Source organism: Coptis chinensis, unplaced genomic scaffold, assembly GCF_015680905.1.
Source record: "Coptis chinensis isolate HL-2020 unplaced genomic scaffold, ASM1568090v1 utg136_pilon_pilon, whole genome shotgun sequence".
NCBI classification, from domain to species: Eukaryota; Viridiplantae; Streptophyta; class Magnoliopsida; order Ranunculales; family Ranunculaceae; genus Coptis; species Coptis chinensis.
This window is the reverse complement of record NW_028238102.1, coordinates 299,938-320,096: the sequence shown is the minus strand read 5'-3', so window position 1 is coordinate 320,096 and position 20,159 is coordinate 299,938. Positions and strand designations below refer to the sequence as shown.

At 36.2% G+C, this 20,159-nt stretch overlaps 2 protein-coding genes across 3 annotated transcripts; one reads left to right on the top strand and one right to left on the bottom strand.

The window, feature by feature from the left end:
• The first annotated feature begins 254 nt into the window (after window positions 1-254).
• On the top strand, window positions 255-10,320 carry LOC147474048 (alpha-N-acetylglucosaminidase-like). 2 transcript variants are annotated; one of them, XM_086586744.1, is made up of 19 exons: window positions 255-589; window positions 707-780; window positions 849-1,060; window positions 1,562-1,683; window positions 2,399-2,484; window positions 2,841-2,935; window positions 3,434-3,515; window positions 3,677-3,783; window positions 4,804-4,834; window positions 5,038-5,155; window positions 5,702-5,752; window positions 6,216-6,325; window positions 6,527-6,629; window positions 7,765-7,863; window positions 8,415-8,525; window positions 8,841-9,097; window positions 9,405-9,642; window positions 9,727-9,805; window positions 9,887-10,320. In XM_086586744.1, the coding sequence occupies exons 1-19, from the start codon at window positions 332-334 to the stop codon at window positions 10,120-10,122; spliced, it is 2,469 nt and encodes an 822-aa protein (XP_086442870.1). In that variant the 5' UTR covers window positions 255-331; the 3' UTR covers window positions 10,123-10,320. The 2 variants fall into 2 exon arrangements, with proteins under 2 accessions (XP_086442870.1, XP_086442871.1); XM_086586745.1 differs by lacking the exons at window positions 255-589; window positions 707-780; window positions 849-1,060 and adding an exon at window positions 1,254-1,387.
• Window positions 10,321-11,599: 1,279 nt separating this feature from the next.
• On the bottom strand, window positions 11,600-20,112 carry LOC147474047 (uncharacterized). Its single transcript, XM_086586755.1, has 6 exons — window positions 18,516-20,112; window positions 14,277-14,643; window positions 13,652-14,033; window positions 13,300-13,517; window positions 13,152-13,209; window positions 11,600-12,993 (listed from the first exon to the last, which is right to left on the bottom strand). The coding sequence occupies exons 1-6, from the start codon at window positions 19,618-19,620 to the stop codon at window positions 11,689-11,691; spliced, it is 3,435 nt and encodes a 1,144-aa protein (XP_086442881.1). The 5' UTR covers window positions 19,621-20,112; the 3' UTR covers window positions 11,600-11,688.
• Window positions 20,113-20,159: the final 47 nt, after the last annotated feature.

Below are 20,159 nucleotides of genomic sequence, written 5' to 3'. Positions count from 1 at the left end.
CCTGCTTTTTATCTCAACTAGAAGGCCACAAGCCAACGATAATATTCGTCCGAAAACTGGATGAAGCCATGCTAAAAGTCTAAAACTAGGCCGATGATAAAAAGTTTCAGTACATGCCAAAAGCCCAAAACTATTTCTTTTTTACTTGGGCGGTTGCGAACTGAAAAAGAGTTAAGTTGACGTTTTCGATGATTAGAAGTTGTATTTTTGTACTTGGCATTATTACTTGAAAAGTTCGTGGGGTCCCCATGGCCGGCTACCATATTATGTTCATCAACCTTCTGCTGCACTCTCTTTCTCGGACTGTACTCAAAGTGGGTGGGTCAGAAACATGTCAAAGCTTCGAGTTGTGCAGCTTTTTCTGTTTCTACTCTCACTAGTGTTCCTAGTTTTTATTTTTTATTTTTCTTCTTCTACTACTACGACTACTTTCCCTTCTTCTCAAAGGAATGAAGCAATGCAAGTTTTATCGACGAAACTGGACACTAAGAAAGCTACTTCATCTGTACAAGAAGCTGCAGTTATGGGAGTTTTGAAGAGACTGTTGCCTACTCATGTAACCAGCTTTTACTTCAAAATAGTTCCCAAGGTACAAATTTCTTAAAACCATTGCTTTCACTATGTTTGGTACTTGTTGGGTGTGAATCAGTTGTGGAAAGCATTTCAGTGTTAGGCTGAGTCCAATGGCTTTCCTTTGATGTTTCAGGATGTTTGCGGTGGATACAGTTGCTTCTGGATTAAAAATGTCGACAAGAGAAGCGTGAAAGGAAAAGAGATAATGTACGCCTAGAGTTTATTTCATTGGTGAGTTGTTAAGTAAACTTTCCTAATTTTATCATTTCTAACAGGATCAAAGGCACCACTGGGGTTGATATTGCATCTGGTCTCCATTGGTATTTAAAGTATTGGTGCGGTGCTCATATTTCGTGGGACAGAACCGGCGGCGTCCAGTTGTCTTCCATTCCAAGGGCTGGATCATTACCGGCTGTAAAAGACGAGGGGGTGATGATTCAGCGTCCAGTCCCGTGGAATTATTACCAAAACGTTGTCACTTCTAGTTGTAAGTATTGACTGTGTTCTTTTCTTTGTTTCAGATTGATTTTTTTGGTTTTCCTTTTCTCAAAAGTCAAAACTAACATGTCTAGAAAACCCAATCTCTTTACTATAATTAACTCCACATTTAGGTGATATAAATTATAAATGTCACTATTTGAAAATCGTTTGACCCAATATTGGGATAGACAAATTTTTAGAGGGAAACATATATTGGTACCAATGACAATTTTATTTGATCAAGTATGTTAGTAGATAGTAATCTCTTTGAGATCCTTTGACATTTTCTTTTATTGTCTTTCAATCTTCACCGCCAGATAATCCAGCTTCAAAGGTGAACCTTTTTAAGTTTCCATATGGCGTCCAATTTCAGTGAAATAGTTATTTTTCCCTTTGCTTTGCAATCATTTACAATATGATATCATGTAGATAACTTAGTAATCTAGCTGCATACAAATTCAGTACATATATTTACAATAATGGAAGCACTAAACTTACTTCCTTCCAGATTCTTTTGTTTGGTGGGATTGGGAAAGGTGGGAGAAAGAGATAGACTGGATGGCTCTTCAGGGTATTAACTTGCCCCTGGCCTTTACGGGGCAAGAGGCCATATGGCAAAAAGTTTTCAAGGTGATATGGTTATTCACTTCAATTGTATTTTATCCATAATTTTGCAGTGTTTTTATTTCTCAAACTATCTAGTTAGAGCGCATGGTTTGAGAACAGACTTATCTATTGTATGTAATCATTGACATGTTAAGTCTGAGTGTAATGTTTTTGAAACTAAATAGCTCAATTAACATCCTGAACAATGTAGGAACTGTTGAACTGTAGGTTTTTTCGAGAAGTAACGTACTGATCCCAATGTGACATCAAAATGCCAATTTCTTAATATTCGGTTTAAACAAACTCATCTGAATACATTTCACTCCATAGAAGGCATTTAGTACCTACAAGTGGCTTATTGTGGACTAGATGTTTATGTGAACTGGCTTTACCTTCTGGTTTCCTTTTTGGAGTTAAAACCAGCGATGCAGTTCATTCAACTATCTCACTTTGAAAGTTTCATACCTGGATAGGTTTGTTCTATAGTCTGGGATTTTCCATTACTGCCCAACAATGCTAATTTGAATGTTTAGTGTCAACGTGATGGAATAGCACAGGCTCTTCTTTAGGCAAAACTCATGTGTTCCTCTGATTGGGTTGAAATGTTATTCAGTCCCAGTTTCACTTTTTGTGTCTAATCTCTTTCACATTTATATACAACATTATTTTGCTGGGAAGAAAAGCAAAATGAGAAGAAGACTCTAACATTCTGGTATTTAATTGTTGTCTCTGATGACAGAATTTCAATACTAGTAAGGAGGATTTGGATGGCTTCTTCGGAGGACCTGCTTTCCTTTCTTGGGCTCGAATGGGAAATTTACATGGGTGGGTAGCACTTACAGCTGACTGACTTTTGTTCTTACTTTGTTATGCCAGAAGAAAATTGTCATAGTAATTAGAGTGCAAAAATTATTTCTGTCTTCCCATTATTATAATATAAAATAGATACATGTATATATCTATATATTTGTGTGTGTGTGTGTGTGTGAAATACAAAGCAAGGTAAGAAATATATGGAACAAGAAGTTTGTGTATATATGGTTGCTTGCTTATATTAATATTGTAAATTAATGCGAACAATCTTTTATGGAAGAAGTTACACATTCATGGTAACTGGAGTGCGTGTCACAATTTACCTTTTACAGATATATTGAAAGACTCCAATATTTGTCATAACACAGATGGGGTGGACCTCTCCCACAAAGTTGGTTGGATCAGCAGTTGGCTCTTCAGAAACTCATTCTATCTCGCATGATAGAGCTTGGCATGACTCCAGGTAAAACTTTCTTTTGCTCTTGAAGTGATCTTATCTTACATGATAAGATCTTATCATGTAAGCGTGCTTGGGCAAGAGTAGTATTAGGATGGGTGACTTCCTGGGATCATCGTGTCGCACCCCTCTTTTAAGATTATAGGAAAATAATGATCTTATCATGTGGATTCCCACCTTGTTTGTATGAAACTTTATGAAGACAAAAGACTTATGACTCAAAGTCTAAAACTACAATGAACATTGGAAGAGAGTTTTGATCTCGAGGTGTCTCTAGACCTCTAGTATAATTACTTTTTGAAATGACTTAATTAATATGAGGTGTTCACATATTGCAGTTTTGTTGAAGTGATAAAACTTTTGCAGAAAGTTGTAAAAGTCTATGTTAGTTTCCTCTTTTGAAATGTTTTTCACCCTTTTACCTTTGCTTTTTCAATATCATTAGTTAGTTTAATATGTTTGCAACAAAATGAATTCTACTGATATTTCAGTGTTTCTGTTCAGTGTTGCCATCATTCTCTGGGAATGTTCCAGCAGCCATCAAAATCGCATTTCCTTCAGCCAATATAACTAGACTTAAAAACTGGTAATGTTTTAACGTCTTTAAAATTCTATTTACGTGATAATCCATGAAGAAGTTTGGTCTTTACAAATTTTTTTGTGCAATCATGAATTAATAACTGGCTATAATTTCACCATAATACTCTAAAAGATTTATTAGCTATATTTCACTTCTCCCTGCACTAGGAACACTATCGATGGTGATCCTCGCTGGTGCTGTTCGTATTTTCTTGATCCATCAGATCCCCTATTTGTTGAAATTGGGCATGCTTTTATTAAGCAACAAATGGAAGGTGCACATTTTTTTATTATCATATGAAGTAGTTCTATTATCTATCAATTTCATCTATACTCTGTAAGATAGTGAAGTCATTGGCTTCGGAGTTCATAGACACGAAAATACCTGCAGTGTGGTGCTTTGTGTAGATCAGATTCAGAGATTTTGCATCGTCTTATAATGCCTCCCCCGTCACTAAACAGGTGTGGGATCAACTAACCTGTCCTAGAGGCAGTGAAGTGCAGTCCGTATTGACCGCAACGCAGCTAATATTATAATTTATGAATAGCTGGTATTATGGTATGGGTACTGGGTTAGGCAGTTAGGCTTAATAATAAAGCCTTGATTCCCTTGGCAGTATGTTGGATAGCGTGTTTGTCTATTTATCAGTGTTGTGACAGAATTAATCTCTACCAACCCTTCTTCTTTTTTTTGGCTCTTCTAACAACCACATTAAGGAGCTAGTGTTTAGCTGGGGCAACACGTTGGAGAGTAATCCACTTTGTTTTCTTGTTGTCACCTTTTTCTGTTACTTATTCTTCCTTCTCTTTTTTTTGGTGAACCCTTCCTCACCAAGACTACTGTTGCTGTCCTATCCTACTTTACATAAATAAAAAAGTTTGATTCATCAAAAAAGGAAAGCATTGGATGCCTTTGTTAGGTTTGGTTTTAGGAGTTTTAATTTCTAGATTTTATTGGTCGAGACAGCCTCACAATGAGGACATTTGAGGTTTCCTAGAGGTGTGATACTTTTGTAGTAATATGTACTGAATCCTGAAACCTTACTTTCCATAGGTTTTGCTATGAAATTCAATTAAGGAAACACATGAGCAAGGTTCTGTCGGCATACATAGTAGATTGGGATTGGCTTGTAGGAATATTTTTTTATCAGTAATGTAATGATGAATTTTACTGAGAATTCCAAAGGAAAAGAAGGAAGCAAAGCCATACCTCGCCTATTAAATTTTGGTGTTTCATCTTCATTCATGTGTTTCATTGATTACCTCTGAATTACATTGTTTTTGTTTTTTTGCAGAATATGGAGATATAACTGATATATACAACTGGTAACTTTTATCTCATCTGTACATCATTATTGATCTTTCCGGAGACTTAAATCATTTATGGATGAGCTTTTGAAGCAATGTTACTTAATATGTTATATAACAGAAAAAACAAATCGTGAGTGAAAATCACAGACGATGTCTCAGTTTTCTTTATAAATCTCTCCTTTATGAAGTCTCCCATTTAACTTGTCTGTTCAATGTAGTGAAACGTTTAATGAAAACTACCCACCGACAGATGACCCAACTTATATCTCCTTACTTGGAGCTTCTATTTATAAGGCAATGTCCTACAATCATAAGGATTCTGTGTGGCTAATGCAAGTATGCTCTTCATCTCTCTCTCTCTCTCTCTCTCTCTCGCTCTCTCTCTGTGCAGTGTACTCCTTATTGGATAATGTTGGAAAGACCTTGTGACTTCATATGACGAAGAGTCCATCGTCGGTGTGAACTATAAGTCTATAACTATTAGATTGCATTTTCCTAGCCAAATCACTATAAAAATGGGCTTCTAGAGGCCATCCATGGTGGATAGAAATCCGTTTTACCTCTGGGTTGAATGGTTGATCCTGCTACGTGTTGATTTTTGGTGGACTCTTTTAATAATCACCAGTGTTTTACTACTAGATTCTATATATGTTCTGCCCACTTGTTGTGCCGATTCTAGTGTTTTTTGTTGATAATTTGTATTGATTAAAAAGGAGAGAATGCAAAAGTAGGTCATAGAAAGACTGATAAATGATTTTTTAGATAGGTCTCTTTAGCGTGAATTGTCTGGTCTTCAACTAATATGCACTATTATCCGGTGTATGTACTTGAAACATTTTTTATTCTTGATTGTTACCAGTTGATAATTTTAATGGTTTGCAGGGTTGGTTATTCACAAACGAGTTTGAATTCTGGAAGCCACCACAAATGAGAGTATGATGTTTACTTTTACAAAATTGATTCTCACCTTCAGAACCTTTGCATTCTAGACTCGAATGGATTTCATTTATGAGACTATCAGTCAGTTGCATGGCTTAAGATTTTGTAGTGTCATGGGTGAGATGGTACGTAGAAAAGTTGTCATTGTGCAACACTGTGCCCTTCCTTCTTAAAAAATTCTCTAATTACGTATATTCTCTTATGGATGCATATAAGGGTTAATATGAACTCAGCTGGTTGATTTAACTGTCTAAAATGTAAAACAAATTAAGTCATTGTGGTGAAGTGGTATGGGATTTTCTCAGAAGGCCTTTGTACCAAGTAGAAATCAATTTTCACATAAACATAAATACCCACACAGACAATATATATAAATTCTATTCGAGCTTTTCCTGTGATTGATTTTAGTAAAATCTTCTGTCTTAGTAACTCTGATTAATTTAACTTGGTTCTGCAGGCACTACTCCATTCTGTTCCATTTGGAAAGATGATAGTTCTTGATCTATCTGCTGAAGTAAGACCCATATGGGAGAAGTCTTCACAATTTTATGGAACTCCTTATGTCTGGTAATCTCATTTTACACTATATCTTTTCTTTCTCATTTCTTTTCTCTCTGAGTGCAAGATGTTGCATTTTAAAAGAAGTTAGTTGGTTTATTATGCAGTTCTTGTTATTTTTCAAAATAAAAAAAATAATATTAATAATATTAAATTCTGTTGGATTCATCAACTGGGCTAATTCAGTGTACCCTCTCTCTCTCAATACAGGTGTATTTTGCATAACTTTGGTGGGAATATTGAAATGTATGGGATACTGGATGTAATTTCTTCAGGTCCTGTCGAAGCTCGCATTAGCCAAAATTCAACCATGGTATACTCAGCTTTATATATCTTTCACACTTCTCAATCTCGTGGTGTATGATATGCTAGTCTCTGGGTGTTTTATATGTAATGGAATGATAAGGGGACCATCATCACCCACAATCCTTAGTCAGATCATCTTTATATGATACCTAAAACATTGTGTGCATTTTTCTGAATGGGTTATAGAATTGCTTTATAACATGTTTCCATCATTTGTTTTAGTGGTGGCAATACACACGTGGCTTATTTTTTTTTTTTTTTCTGTAGTTACAACTTTCATTTTTTCCCTGCAAGAATTACATTACTTTCTGAAGTTGCACTTCCTTTGTGATGGAATGGTTTGCCATGCTGGTTGAACTATGTGAAGTCTTCCTTGGAACGTGTCTCATGCTTGTCCACTTAGCATAATTTGAGTTCTTGGCTGTAATCACATATATTAGCCTTTCCTTGTTAAAGACTAGGGTTGCCCAGGCTGCAGGCCTGTGGTCAAGCAGCCTTTGTCGATTATGTATATAATTGGGGTAACATCGTTTCGTGATGTAAATTTGCACATCTTTTTGTTTGGGTGCCTGTTATCTAGCAGCTAAGCATCTTGGCTAGTGGGGAATAACTCCTTGTCTTGTACTTCTCTTTATTGGAATGAATGAAATTTATCTTTTAGCGCTAAAAAATAAATTAGGTTTTATATGGAGTTCACATATGTCTAAGTTTGTACTAATATTGATTTCAGCATTTTGAAGGTGTTTCAACTTTCAAATGCAAAATGTTTTGACCTTATTGTTATACATATAGTAGTATGAGTCTGTGATGTTAACGAAATTTGGTTTGTAAATGGTTGAATTTGTTGTCATTGTTAGTTTCAGATCGGTGTTCTGGTGTATGAGTCGATCGTCTTAATTGAACTAGTCAGCAGATTTTAGAAGACGTTGGAAGCAAGAAAGTTTCAGTTTGTACATCTATAAATGCTTAACCTTCTCCATTCAATTTAATTTTCTATCACCTCATCCAAATACTTGGAATAGTTTTTTTTTTCTTAAGAAAAGGTATTACGTTGACAAGTCTTACTTGGCGCATTCTAGTAGCCATTCGGATTTCACAATTAGCACTAGTTGAGAAAAATTTCTCGTTTTATCGTCTCGCAGGTTGGTGTTGGCATGTGCATGGAGGGAATTGAACAGAATCCAGTAGTCTTTGAGCTGATGTCTGAGATGGCTTTTCGTAGTGAAAAAGTCCAACTTGAGGTACCTTCTCAACTTTGTCATCAACTTTGTCAGTTTGTTTTGAGGAGTTAAACAGGAGATGATCACATTTTCACTTGGCCGCAACAGAACAGCTGTCAAACAGATTTATTTGTCTCTGTTTTAGCCACAACAGTACCACGCCTATGAATCTATTGCATTGTTCAATAATCACTAAGAGAAATTAGAGAGTATTTATATGTAAAGACTGCAAAATAATTATACTTTGATAATGTGCACTGTGGAGACTGGGCACATGTTATCAGAAGTTTGGTAGATTTGATTGACAGTTTTGTATGTTATGGAAAACTGTGGAACATCAACATCCTATTATATGAAAGGAAAAGGTCATAATGTAAGAACACTTCCCAATCAATAGGACCCTAATTGCGGTTGTGCACTACAGTATTTCAGTAGATATCAATATATTAAAATAAATTAAATAAAAAAAAACACCTATAGACCGTAACTGCATTAAACCTACCCTAATGCATAGAAATCTATATGTTTACCGCTTGTTTTAATTATAGGCCAACCACCCTTTCCTTTTGCAGGAATGGCTGAAATCATACTCCTATCGAAGATATGGTAAAAAAATTAATCTAATTGAGGATGCATGGGAAATTCTTCACCGGACAATCTACAACTGCACAGATGGAATTTCTGTACGTTCTTTGTATCGGTTTTCTTTCTTTGACTTGATTCTTTGGGAGATTAAACTTTGTCATATTTCTTTGGGAACTGCACTAAATTTGAGAAGGTTTAAGGAACACACTATTGAGTGGGAGGACAAGGATGAACATTATGATGAGAAATTTTCTGACTACACCATTTTCTCCAATGAAAAGTATATATCTATTAGGCTGTTCGATATGCTTGATCTGAATAGCAACTTTACAGTACCCAGTTCAATTCCGATGTTATGAATAAAGTTCTCAGACTGGATCTTCTAAGACTGGCTGCCATTTTCATTCTCGCAGGATCACAACAAAGATTTCATTGTTAAGTTTCCAGATTTTGATCCATCATCGTACTTCCAATCAAATATGTCCGAAGATAGCCATATTGGCAATCTCTTCTCGCAGGGTACTACCAACAGATTCTCCTCAAGAGAAACGACCTTTGTTTTGCCTCAGCATAATCAGCCACATTTATGGTACTCAACTGAGGAAGTCATTGTCGCCTTACAACTGTTCCTAGATGCAAGAAATTATCTTGCAGGAAGCCTCACGTACAGGTAACCACTTATTTAAATTGACAAAGTTCTCTCTCTTGCGATCATCAACGGTTTGACTAATGTCAATGGGTGAAGTCCTAACCTTTCACAAAAAATCAAAGACCGTATAATATACTTGTAAGAGCTATAAGTAGATAAGAATGTATTACTTGTACAGTAATAAATTTTAATCTGCTTATGTAAGATAAACACCAAATTGCAATTTAACTCAAAGTTTTCACTCCACAGATTAAGAAAATAAATGAGGGAATCTTGATGACTGCAACTTGACTCTAAGGATAATTCTTATTGTGCTGCTTCATGGCAGATACGACTTGGTTGACCTAACTCGACAAGTGCTTTCAAAACTAGCAAACCAAGTATATGCGGATGCGATGATTGCTTTCTATCTAAAGGATGCCAATGCATTAAGTCTTCAGAGCCAAAAGTTTCTCCAACTCATCAAAGATATTGACATTCTGCTTGCTTCTGACAATAATTTTCTACTAGGAACTTGGACAGAAAGTGCTAAAAGGCTTGCTACTAACCCTACCGAGAAGAGACAGGTAATAACCACATGATTCCACTGTTCATATAGTCATCTTTAATACGTGTATCAATCTCATGTCTTTTTTCTTTTTTCTCAATAGTATGAGTGGAACGCAAGGACGCAGTTGACAATGTGGTACGACAATACCAAAACCAAGCAGAATAAGCTCCATGATTATGGTAATAATTCTCTCCCACCACGGGTGACTTGGCGTTATTCATCAGTGTTGTTGACAATCTTCTTTTCTTGTACATTTTCAGCGAACAAATTTTGGAGTGGACTCTTAGAAGGATACTATTTGCCGAGGGCTTCAACATATTTCGATTATCTGTTGACAAGTGTGAGACGAAATGAAAGTTTTAAGTTGGCGGAATGGAAAACAGAGTGGATTTCATTTTCAAACAAGTGGCAGTCAGGCACGGAACTTTACCCAGTGCAGGCCCAAGGCGACTCCCTTGCTATTTCAAAAGCACTGTTTAAGAAATACCTCAGTTGAAATTTTGGGGATATAAGAGCTTAATAGAGATGAACATTGAAGGGAGATGCACTTATGAGCTTCCCTTCCAAATTCTTTGTTGTGGACTTGTCGTTCTAGTTAATTGATTTAGCATGTTTGTGAATATGAAATCGCCTGATTTATGTAAAGATGGCAAATGAAATTTTGCAGCGTTAATAGAAAACAAAGTGCAGATTGTATTTTTGAGTCTGGCTTGCATTTGAATGGCACGTATTTATGGTAGTGCTTGTACGGTTGCTTGAAGGATACTTGCGCCAACCCTTCTGCCAAGCCTTCTTTTTTTCCGGTAGTTCTAACAAAATTAGTTTCCGAGATTTTTTCTTTTTCCACTGTTGAATTTAACCAGTTTTGAAATGACAATAGGACCGGTTCTAAGATTAGCTACATCAGTGTTTTTTTTCCCCTTCTAAAGCTAAAAGTTGAGATGAAAGGTATATTTGATAGGTTAATGGAGTTATGGAGGCAGTCATTTCCTATTTTTCTGGAGTAAGACACTATTTCTTTGTTTATGCTTAAGTACATTGTATTTTACTTTTCTAACTCCTTTTTCCAAGAGTAAGTAAATGATTTCTTGACAAATAGGAGTTATCAAATATATGCATGTGCATTCCGTAAAAGTAAATGATTTTCTTGACAAATGAACTCTTCCATGATTTTCTTGACAAATGAACTCTTCCATCAATCCATCATGCCTTGAGGTAATGAACCAACCGAGAAGAACATTTAAGGGAGAATGGAAGGACACTATGAAGTTCGAAGTCTAACGAAAGTGATACATCAGAGCTTGTAGGATTGCCTGAAGGACATTCATTTTTCCCCTGTGCTAAGCTGCTAACCCTTCTGTACCCTCTTTTAGGATTTGGGTCTTGCAAAAAATCTATAAAGTACCACCTCTATTGTACCGATCACCTATTCAAGGCCTTTATGTACAACTCAGACAAAGAGAGGTACTTTTGTCTATATTGGAACATCACTAATAGGTCCATGCCACCTCCACAAGTCAAGACTTAGGATTTAAACCAAACACTAACGGAGAGGCTTTTTGGCAATCCCGATCCTTCAGTATAGGCATATCATTCAAAATTTTTACAGTAGAATGCCTCCTCACCGTGCACAAAAACTTGGGTATTGGCTCTAGCTACCATGCGGAAGGCAATGCCATTGTGTTGGGGGTAGAAACTGCTATGGCAGTGTCACTTTCCTCTTTCTCAGCAAACTCGATGGGCTCACAGCTAATCCTCCTACCAAAAAATATGTAAACTATTAATTCTGTCATTTGGCTTGAACATTTAACCCAAACAAAAATTGAGCTCATGAGTTGACTTATTCTGTCTTTGTGTTTAACTTATTCTTTTAATTGCTAAGATCCAACAACGAAGTAATGGCATTACTTAGAACGTACTTCATCGTACACCAAGAAAATATGTCGGCACAAACTAAACTAAACTAAACAATCTAAGCATAACATAAAGTTTATTAAGTGAATGCAATAACTAGTACAATCCACTTCGACACAAAAGTCCCACGCCATAAAAATGCTGAAGATCAGCCATGTAGTTTTGAGATAATCCAAACAGGAGGTGAAAATGGAGAAGCAAGAGTAGTGTTGATGGAAAAAGGTTGAATTTTTTTGTCTTCCAAATTAAAAACTCCCATGTCAAAAGGAATTTCAATGTCAAGATTAGTTCCATAATACTTCAAATGATAGTCTTCAGTGAAATAGATGCAATTCCTCTTGAATATTGTCGAGTTAGAAGCCAATACAGAAACTGAGCTATTAAAACCCAAGAACAAAGCATGTTCTCCCAAGGTTTCCACGAGCCGCCATTTATTCCAAGCAAAATCAAATTTGAAAACAACAATCCTAAATGTAGTGCAGAACTTTTTTCGAGATTCTTGTCGAATAACTTGTAACAACTCCCCTGACCATTCAACCAAGTAGCGATTAAATACACCTCTTAATGAAGAATAGGACACGTGCATTTCACTTGCCTTTGGAGGATCACTCTTGATATCACAAATACATAAGTTATTATTAGGAGTAATTCCATACAATTTCTCCTTGAAGTATATAATGTCCTTAACACAACAAATGTTTTGTATTGTGATCCACGTTTTGTCTCCTGGTCTAGCAATTGCAATCTTCATGCGAAGAGAATGGATAGCTACCGCAATACAGTCTTTAGATGGATCGTTAGGATACATAGAGGTTAAAACCACTTTACTTACCATAAGATCGCGAAGTTGAGTTCGAGTTTTTGTTTGATCGTCAAACTGGGTATCAAATGTGGATTGTGGTGGGAGATTCACATGAACTTTGGAGAATAGATTGAAAATATGCATATCAAGTTCCATATCAACTGTAACAATCCAATTACCTGCGGCTCCAACGCATCTATGCTGATGGATCTCTGGTAAATCAAGCTCGTATACTTTCGTCTTATCGAATTCTTCCCCGCCTTTTGTAAGACCGAGAAAGGAACGACGAGATGTTGATGAAGTCTTTTCTTGGGGTAGCATGAGCAGCGGAAGTTGTCGCAGTGGATACTTGGTAGGAGACATAGAAACACATCTCCATGGCTTGCAAACCATACTCAACTGCAAGTAATCGACAACAGAATCGAGCCGATTACAGATGAGAGACAGGAGTTCTTCTGGAATACTAGACCAATCAGCCATTGGAGTAGATAGAATAAGATTGACGAAAACAAAAATAGTATAAGCAAACTTTGAATTGTAATGGGATGTTGTAGACGTCAATGAGAAGACTCTAGAACAATAATCGGTTTTCCAATTTTTTCTATTTTTTTTGAACTGGAGATGTGTCTTGTTGTTGGTTGGGTACTCGACTTATATAGCGGTGGGAGAAAGACACAAAGTGCCGGTTATTATGTCACGATAATACGATATCGATATGTACTGGGTTAAAATCTTTTTTTTTTCCCGATAACCCTGCTTAATATATATCATACCAAAATAGGAATACAATTAAAGTTTGTACAGCATACAGGTAGAGAACTCATATCTGCCTTACTAGCAGCCCATCTAGCAAGATCGTGAGCCTCCCTGTTAAAGCACCGTCTTAACCAGTTAAAACTAGAAAACACAAATTTACTAGAAGTATTGATGATGGCTTTAACTACATTTTGCAAAGACCAATCCACTCTGGACTCCTGATCCTTCAAACTGTTGATTATGTTGATGCTATCTCCTTCAAACATAAACTTCCCACCTCCCCGGATGTTTTCACAAATTTTATCGCTATACGCTACCAAGAACTCACTTTTCTCAGATGACTTGGCCGTAAACCTCCTCACAGCTACAACCAATAGAACTCCCTTCTCTCCCCATGCCATAGTTGTTCCTGCTCCTTCCTTGTTATGTTTGTTGAATGCAGCATCAAACCTGATAGTTACAACATCCATAGGGTGAGTTTGTTGATTCCTTTCACTGCTCAGCCCATGTCGAGTTGTGTATTTCCAGTAGAAGAAGAAGCAAGTAAAATTACATTACTATTAACATTATGAACAATATGAACATTTGTGTTATCTGATCTAAAGTTATAAGTAGAGGACTCTCTGTCAAAAGCCTTAAGTCTCCTCTGCCATTGTATGCTTGTTGCTGTCAGAATTGCTTCCCTTGTTGCTGCCCCCTTATCAAACTTTTCAAGGTTCCTATTGTCCCATATAATATGTAGGAGAGTGCACGCATACACTCCTAAGTTAGCAATGGTCTCATCTTCATTGTTACACCACTCCATCACCTCATCCAGCCAGCTTCTGGTAGTCCACCCCTTATTGGCTTCAGTTCTCAATCCAATAGGAGAGGCTACCCATAGGGATTTAGTCCAATCACACTCAAAGAACACATGTTCTTGTGTTTCCAACTCCCTATTACAGAAAACACAGTTGGTTTCCTTATTACTTATTCGTTTTTGTATCCTTTCACCAGTTAGATGAAGGATATTCATATACATTTTCCACAATAACAATTGCTCTCTAGCTGCCACCTCTACTTTCCAAATCCTTTTGATGGTTTTGATCTGAAAAGTGGAGTCACTACCTCTCCACTCTTCATATTTGAGGAGATGGAAGGCTGATTTGATAGAAAACTTGCCTTTCTTTTCTGGTCACCAAACCAATTCATCTTTCCCCCCTTCTTGAGGTTTGATGTGAATGCTTTTGATGACTCCCGCAATAACAGGGTCAAACACTTCATCAATTAACTCATTGTTCCATCCAAGACCATCTGTCCTAATAAGATGTTTGACTTTCCAATGAGCCTGATTCCCCATAGGGGTATGTATGTCTTTAATCCTCACAGGTTTGTCATTCATCTTAATCCAAGGATCATTGAAGACAAATGTGTCACTCCCATCTCCAATGTTCCAGATGGATCTTTTACTCACAAGATTAAGATTCTTATTTATGCCTTTCCAGAAAAAAGATGCATTGGAAGGCACCTTCTGCTCCACACCAATACCTTTTCTACCATACGCAGCTGTGAAAGTTTGGTGCCATATAGATTCCTTATCTTTTAAGGCTCTCCAGCTTTGTTTAGCTAGCAGAGCCTTGTTCATATCAGCAAACTTCCTGAATCCTAGTCCCCCAAGGGACTTAGGTTTGCAAAGTTTATCCCACTCAATAGTGTGGATACTCTCTCATGCCCATGCCACCAAAAATCCCTACATGCCCTGTCCATATTACTACACACAGCTGCAGGCAGGGAGTAAGATGTCATGGCATACAGAGGGGTAGCTTGTGCAACCACTTAGATAAGAACAGTTCTACCAGCCTGGGATAGCAATCTAGCCCTCCACCCTTGTATTTTATTATGTACTTTATCAACGAGGTAATCAAAATCCTCCCTCTTACTTTCAGTAAGAACAATGGGAACCCCAAAGTATTTATCCTTAGTGGTAAACTCCTTCATCCCCCAGTACTTCCTTAGAAGAACATGCCCGTGTAGTTCTTTTATAATGGGTTAAACCCTGTTTGTGTTGGATTAGGAAAGTCAGAGTGAAAAAGGTTATAATGGAAGTTTCCATTTCGATTTCGATATGTACTAATACCGATATCAATATGTACTAATGTCGTTCGGAAATCTCATAGTCGACTTTCCAGGAAACCCCGTCCCCACCGATCAAACATACTCACAAATTTGGAATGCAGCGTTAATTTGGCAAGGATGAAAACGTAAAATTTGTACAAATCTTGATATATCAAATTTGTGTATCATCAAGGTTATTTTGAGCATATATCAAATTCAAAATTTGCTAGTATATATATAAAATCTTGATATTATACTAATATATTTGTAACTAGATTTTTGGACCCGTTCAACGAACATAGACCGCTTTTATATAATTTTTTTTATTATGTATAAAAAATCTTATTTTCAAATTATATTGAAACTCAGAAAGTAAATTAATTGATCAAAGTTCCTATCGCCAATAATTTGTTAGACTAAAAGGTTTTTTTTTTTGTATGAATGGGCCTTACTGTATTAAGATGTCTAAATTTTGGGCTGTCTTTTAATTTTCATTTTTTTAATGGGTTTTATGATAAATGTTGGCTTAATTCTGAGCCCATTAGTATACTTAACACGTGGTCTCACTTTCACCACTTGTATCTCTAATTTCCACACGTGTATTCTCACTCTCATTTTTTTAAGAAAGGCAAATGGGCTAACCTATCTCTCGAGTATCTATCTTCAGTTGACTTTAGCGAAGAAATAAATTCAGTTGCTCTTGAAGGTACTTTTATTTTTCCCAATATCCCTTGAACTCGCTCTCGTTTTATATAGTTTCCTAATTTGATATCGTTAGTTCGTTGTCAAGTTCATGATAAACTTGTTGATGTACATTTAATGTGTAAAGTAAGGTTTTTCATCTATCACGGGAAAAAAATCCAATGCTAAAATTTATAGGTTGTTGGTGGGTAAATTTATAGGTTTTTCAATGATTGATTTCTAAAGCATTTGCATTGGGAATGGCTACGCGAAGAGTTAAATCTGTCAAAGTATTGACGTATTCTAACAGGTTTACAGCTAGTTTATCTATATGTGTCCTTGAGTGGTTGTTTATTTTTCTACTATTCGTTAATGTTGTGTAATGAGCAATGATTTACAATACGTTGATGAACCGTAGATTGAAAGTGTGTGAACAGTAGATATGAGTAATTAAATACTCTCTAAACGTTGTGTTGAAGAGGAGAGTAGTTGTGCTCGCCAAACTCTAGTCGTACACTACTTGAATGCAAATTTAGATAGACATATGATTTACTAATGAGAGTCAAAATAGTAGATTTGAGGGTGAAAATTGTCACGCCCCAAATTTACAGAAAATTTAAAATAGAGAATTATCTAAGATATAATTATATTAATCGTCACCCTATTCAATCATCTGAAAACCCAGGATGAAACGAAACCCTAATAACATATTATCAACCACGATATTAAAATATGAGATCAACTTTAAAACCAAAATGAACAATCCTTCAATCACATTACTAAACTACAAAGAAACTAGCCAACTCTATTACATCTGTCTCAAAACAAAACCGTACACTTCAGAAAAACTTAAACCAGAAGACTCCAAGAGCAAATCAAAATCACGTGTCCCCATCCACTGCACTTCATCATATATGTTTCCAAGAACACACCCACGTTGCAAAAGAAAGCAAACATGGGTTAGCAGTATGAATAAGACTAAATATAAAAACAATATGTTCAATATTTCAAATAAAAGAATATACTATTACAATCATTTCAACTTGGAAGACAAGTTAGTTTCATTTTCTCAAAACGGCATGTAGTTTCTTCCCAAGTAAGATTTCACCCCCAATATACAATTTCAAGAATCTCATATAACAATACTCATTATTTCCACTTTCCAAAATAACTCACAACATAAATACCACTTACATTCCACTTAGTAAATGCATATATGATAATCTAATTAAATATGAGTTTGATACACCTTACCTTAAAGCCAACATGTCGTCTTAGGGTAGGATATTTATGTCTATGCATAAAAGATTAATATATCATACCTTTCTGCAAAACAGAGTTAGACATCACAATAAAATGATTTATCTCAACCAGTCAAATTTCCATTCTTAATCAAACCTCATTTAAGACATTTAAGTCTAATTGATACAATCTGGTTTGTCCCGCATATTCGGGAAATACCACTTATCATAATACCTATATCAAGTAAGGGTAGTCATTCACATGACATCATTACATCATAAAGTTTCTGCGTGCATAACCATAGGTATTATACTATCACAAGTCATTAATATTTTCGTAATAACATATCAAGTTATAGTCATTTCGCAATCACATAAAAGATCACCAGCATTCACTAATATTATTCACAGTCATACTTCACATCCATAACATCACACAAATTAACATACTTTTAGTTCATTCAATTCCACAATGTATCTTGTTTATTAATCACTTATTTACTAACCTCACATTTAGTTCCTACTCCACGATTTGCACTTCACACATTTGCCAAATCACACATAACCGTATGCCTCTCTCACACCGAGTACCACTACAAGACATATGTCCCAAGCGGGGATATCGCCTCCAAGAACATATTTACATCTTGCAAACTCGTAACTTGTGAGTCATAGCCATCTCTGGGCTTTCCATTCGCATAATCACAGCCTCTTATAAGCATTTAATATCTCAGGTCATTCATGACACATTCAATGAATATCTTGGGTCATTCACGCTACATTCAAGGAATATCCATCATACACTAACAGGTCATTTATGACACATTCAATGAATACCTTGGGTCATTCTCACCACATTCAAGAAATACTCATCATAACACTAACAGATCATTCATGACACATTCAATGAATATCTTCCTATTATATGACTATTATATGACATCTCAAGTCATGATATATCATTACCAAATCTTGAGGCGTAAAGAGTTCTAAATGTGTGGTCGACTCGTTGAAAATATTATTCTCAGCTCACTTATCATTATACTAGCATTAATCATGCACAACAATTGATCACACGTGCATATTTAGATTTCATGTTTCTCATCTAAATGATGGACACTCATTCATCAGGCCTTCAGGCCTTCGACGTCTAAAGCACAAGACAACTCATTTTTTTTAAGAAAAATCATAGCTATTGAATAGATCGAACAACAAATTTTAGATGCAACAACAAAGTAATGACATTAGTTAGAATGTACTTCATCGAACACCAAGAAAATATATGTCGGCACAAACTAAACTAAACAAGCTAAGAATAACATAAAATTTATTAAGTGGATGTAGTAACTAGTACAGTCCACTTCGGCACAAAGGTCCCATGTCTCCAAAATGCTGAAGATCAACTATTGAGTTTTGAAATAATCCAAACAGGAGGTGAAAATGGAAAAGCAGAGATAGTGTTGGTGGAAAAAGGTCGAACTTTTTTGTCTTCCAAATTAAAAACTCCTATGTCAAAAGAAATTTCAATGTCGGCATTAGTTCCATAATACTGCATACGATGGTCTTCAACAAAGTAGATGCAATTCCTCTTGAATATTGTCTCCGCAGAAGCCAATACAGAAACCGAAGTATTAAAACCCAAGAACAAAGCATGTTGTCCTAAACTTTTCACGGGACACCATTTATTATAAGAAAAATCAAGTTTGGAAACATCGAATGCATTAGTGCATAACTTTTTTATTCCTCCTCCCTCTTTTCGAGATTCATGCTGAAGAACTTGTAGCAACTCCCCTGACCATTCTACCAAGTAGCGATTTACATCTGTAACACCACCTCCAACACATACCGAATTGGACACGTGCACTTCACTTGCTTTTGGAGGATCACTCTTGATATAAAAAATGTATAACTTCCTATTAGCACAAATTCCATATAATTTATCCTTGAAGTATATAACGTCCATAACAAAGGAGATGTTTTGTATTGTTGTCCACGTTTTGTCTCCAGGTCTAGCAATTGCTATATGTTTGGAAAGGGCTACAGCAATGCAATCTTCAGATAGATCCTTAGGATAGGTTAAAACCACTTTATTTAACTTAAGATCACGAAACTCGGTATTGAATGTGGATTGTGGTGGGAGATTCATATGAACTTTGGAGAATAGATTGAAAATATGCATATCAAGTTCCATATCAACTGTAACAATCCAATTACCTGCGGCTCCAACGCACCTATGCCGATGGATCTCGGGTAAATCAAGCTCGTATACTTTGGTCTTATCCAATTCTTCTCCACCTCTGGTAAGACCAAGAAAAGAACGATGAGATGTTGATGAAGTGTTTTCTTGGGGTAGCATGAGCAGAGGAAGTTGTAGCAGTGGATAGTTGTAAGAAACGCATCTCCATGACTTGCAAACCACTTTAAACTGCAAGTAGTCGACAAAAGAATCGAGTCGTTGGCAGATGAGTGACAGGAGTTCTTCTGGGATACCAGACCAATCAGCCATTAGAGTAAAGAATGCGTACGTACAAGAACTAAAATAATCAGAAGACTATGCCCGTAGTTCTTCTTTTATACTGGGTTAAACCTTGTTTGTGTTGAATTAGGAAAGTCGGAGTGAAAAAGGTTATAATGGAAGTTTCCATTTAAATCGGAAAGCAATTAGACCAATCAGCCATTGGAACAGATAGAATAAGATTGACGAAAACAAAAAATAGTATAAGCAAACTTTGAATTGTAATGGGATGTTGTAGACGTCAATGAGAAGACTCTAGAACAATAATATTGCGGGAGAAATTGGATCTTCTCGGTTTTCCAATTTTTTATATTTGTTTTTTTGTACTGTGTCTTGTTCTTGGTTGGGCACTCGACTTATAGCGGTGGGAGAAAGACACAAAATGCCGGTTATTATGTCACGAATGGGTTCAACCGTTCAAGTAATCAGGACTTAGGAGAACATGCCCATAGGTCTTCTTTTATACTGGGTTAAACCTTGCTTGTTTTGGATTAGAAAAGTCACAGTGAAAAAGATTATGGGCCGCAGTA

Bases quoted from the DNA above. Each gene is read 5' to 3' on its own strand.
- LOC147474048 (XM_086586744.1), top strand. From the start codon at position 332: ATGTCAAAGCTTCGAGTTGTGCAGCTTTTTCTGTTTCTACTCTCACTA. The intron at 3,516-3,676 runs GTAATGTTTTAA...TCCCTGCACTAG, and splicing joins ATAACTAGACTTAAAAACTG to GAACACTATCGATGGTGATC. The intron at 5,156-5,701 runs GTATGCTCTTCA...AATGGTTTGCAG, and splicing joins ATTCTGTGTGGCTAATGCAA to GGTTGGTTATTCACAAACGA.
- LOC147474047 (XM_086586755.1), bottom strand. From the start codon at position 19,620: ATGGCTGATTGGTCTGGTATCCCAGAAGAACTCCTGTCACTCATCTGC. The intron at 14,644-18,515 runs GATCTTCAGCAT...AAACTTTCACAG, and splicing joins TATTTCAAAACTCAATAGTT to CTGCGTATGGTAGAAAAGGT. The intron at 12,994-13,151 runs GTATGCTGTACA...ACCGCTATATAA, and splicing joins CAGATATGAGTTCTCTACCT to GTCGAGTACCCAACCAACAA.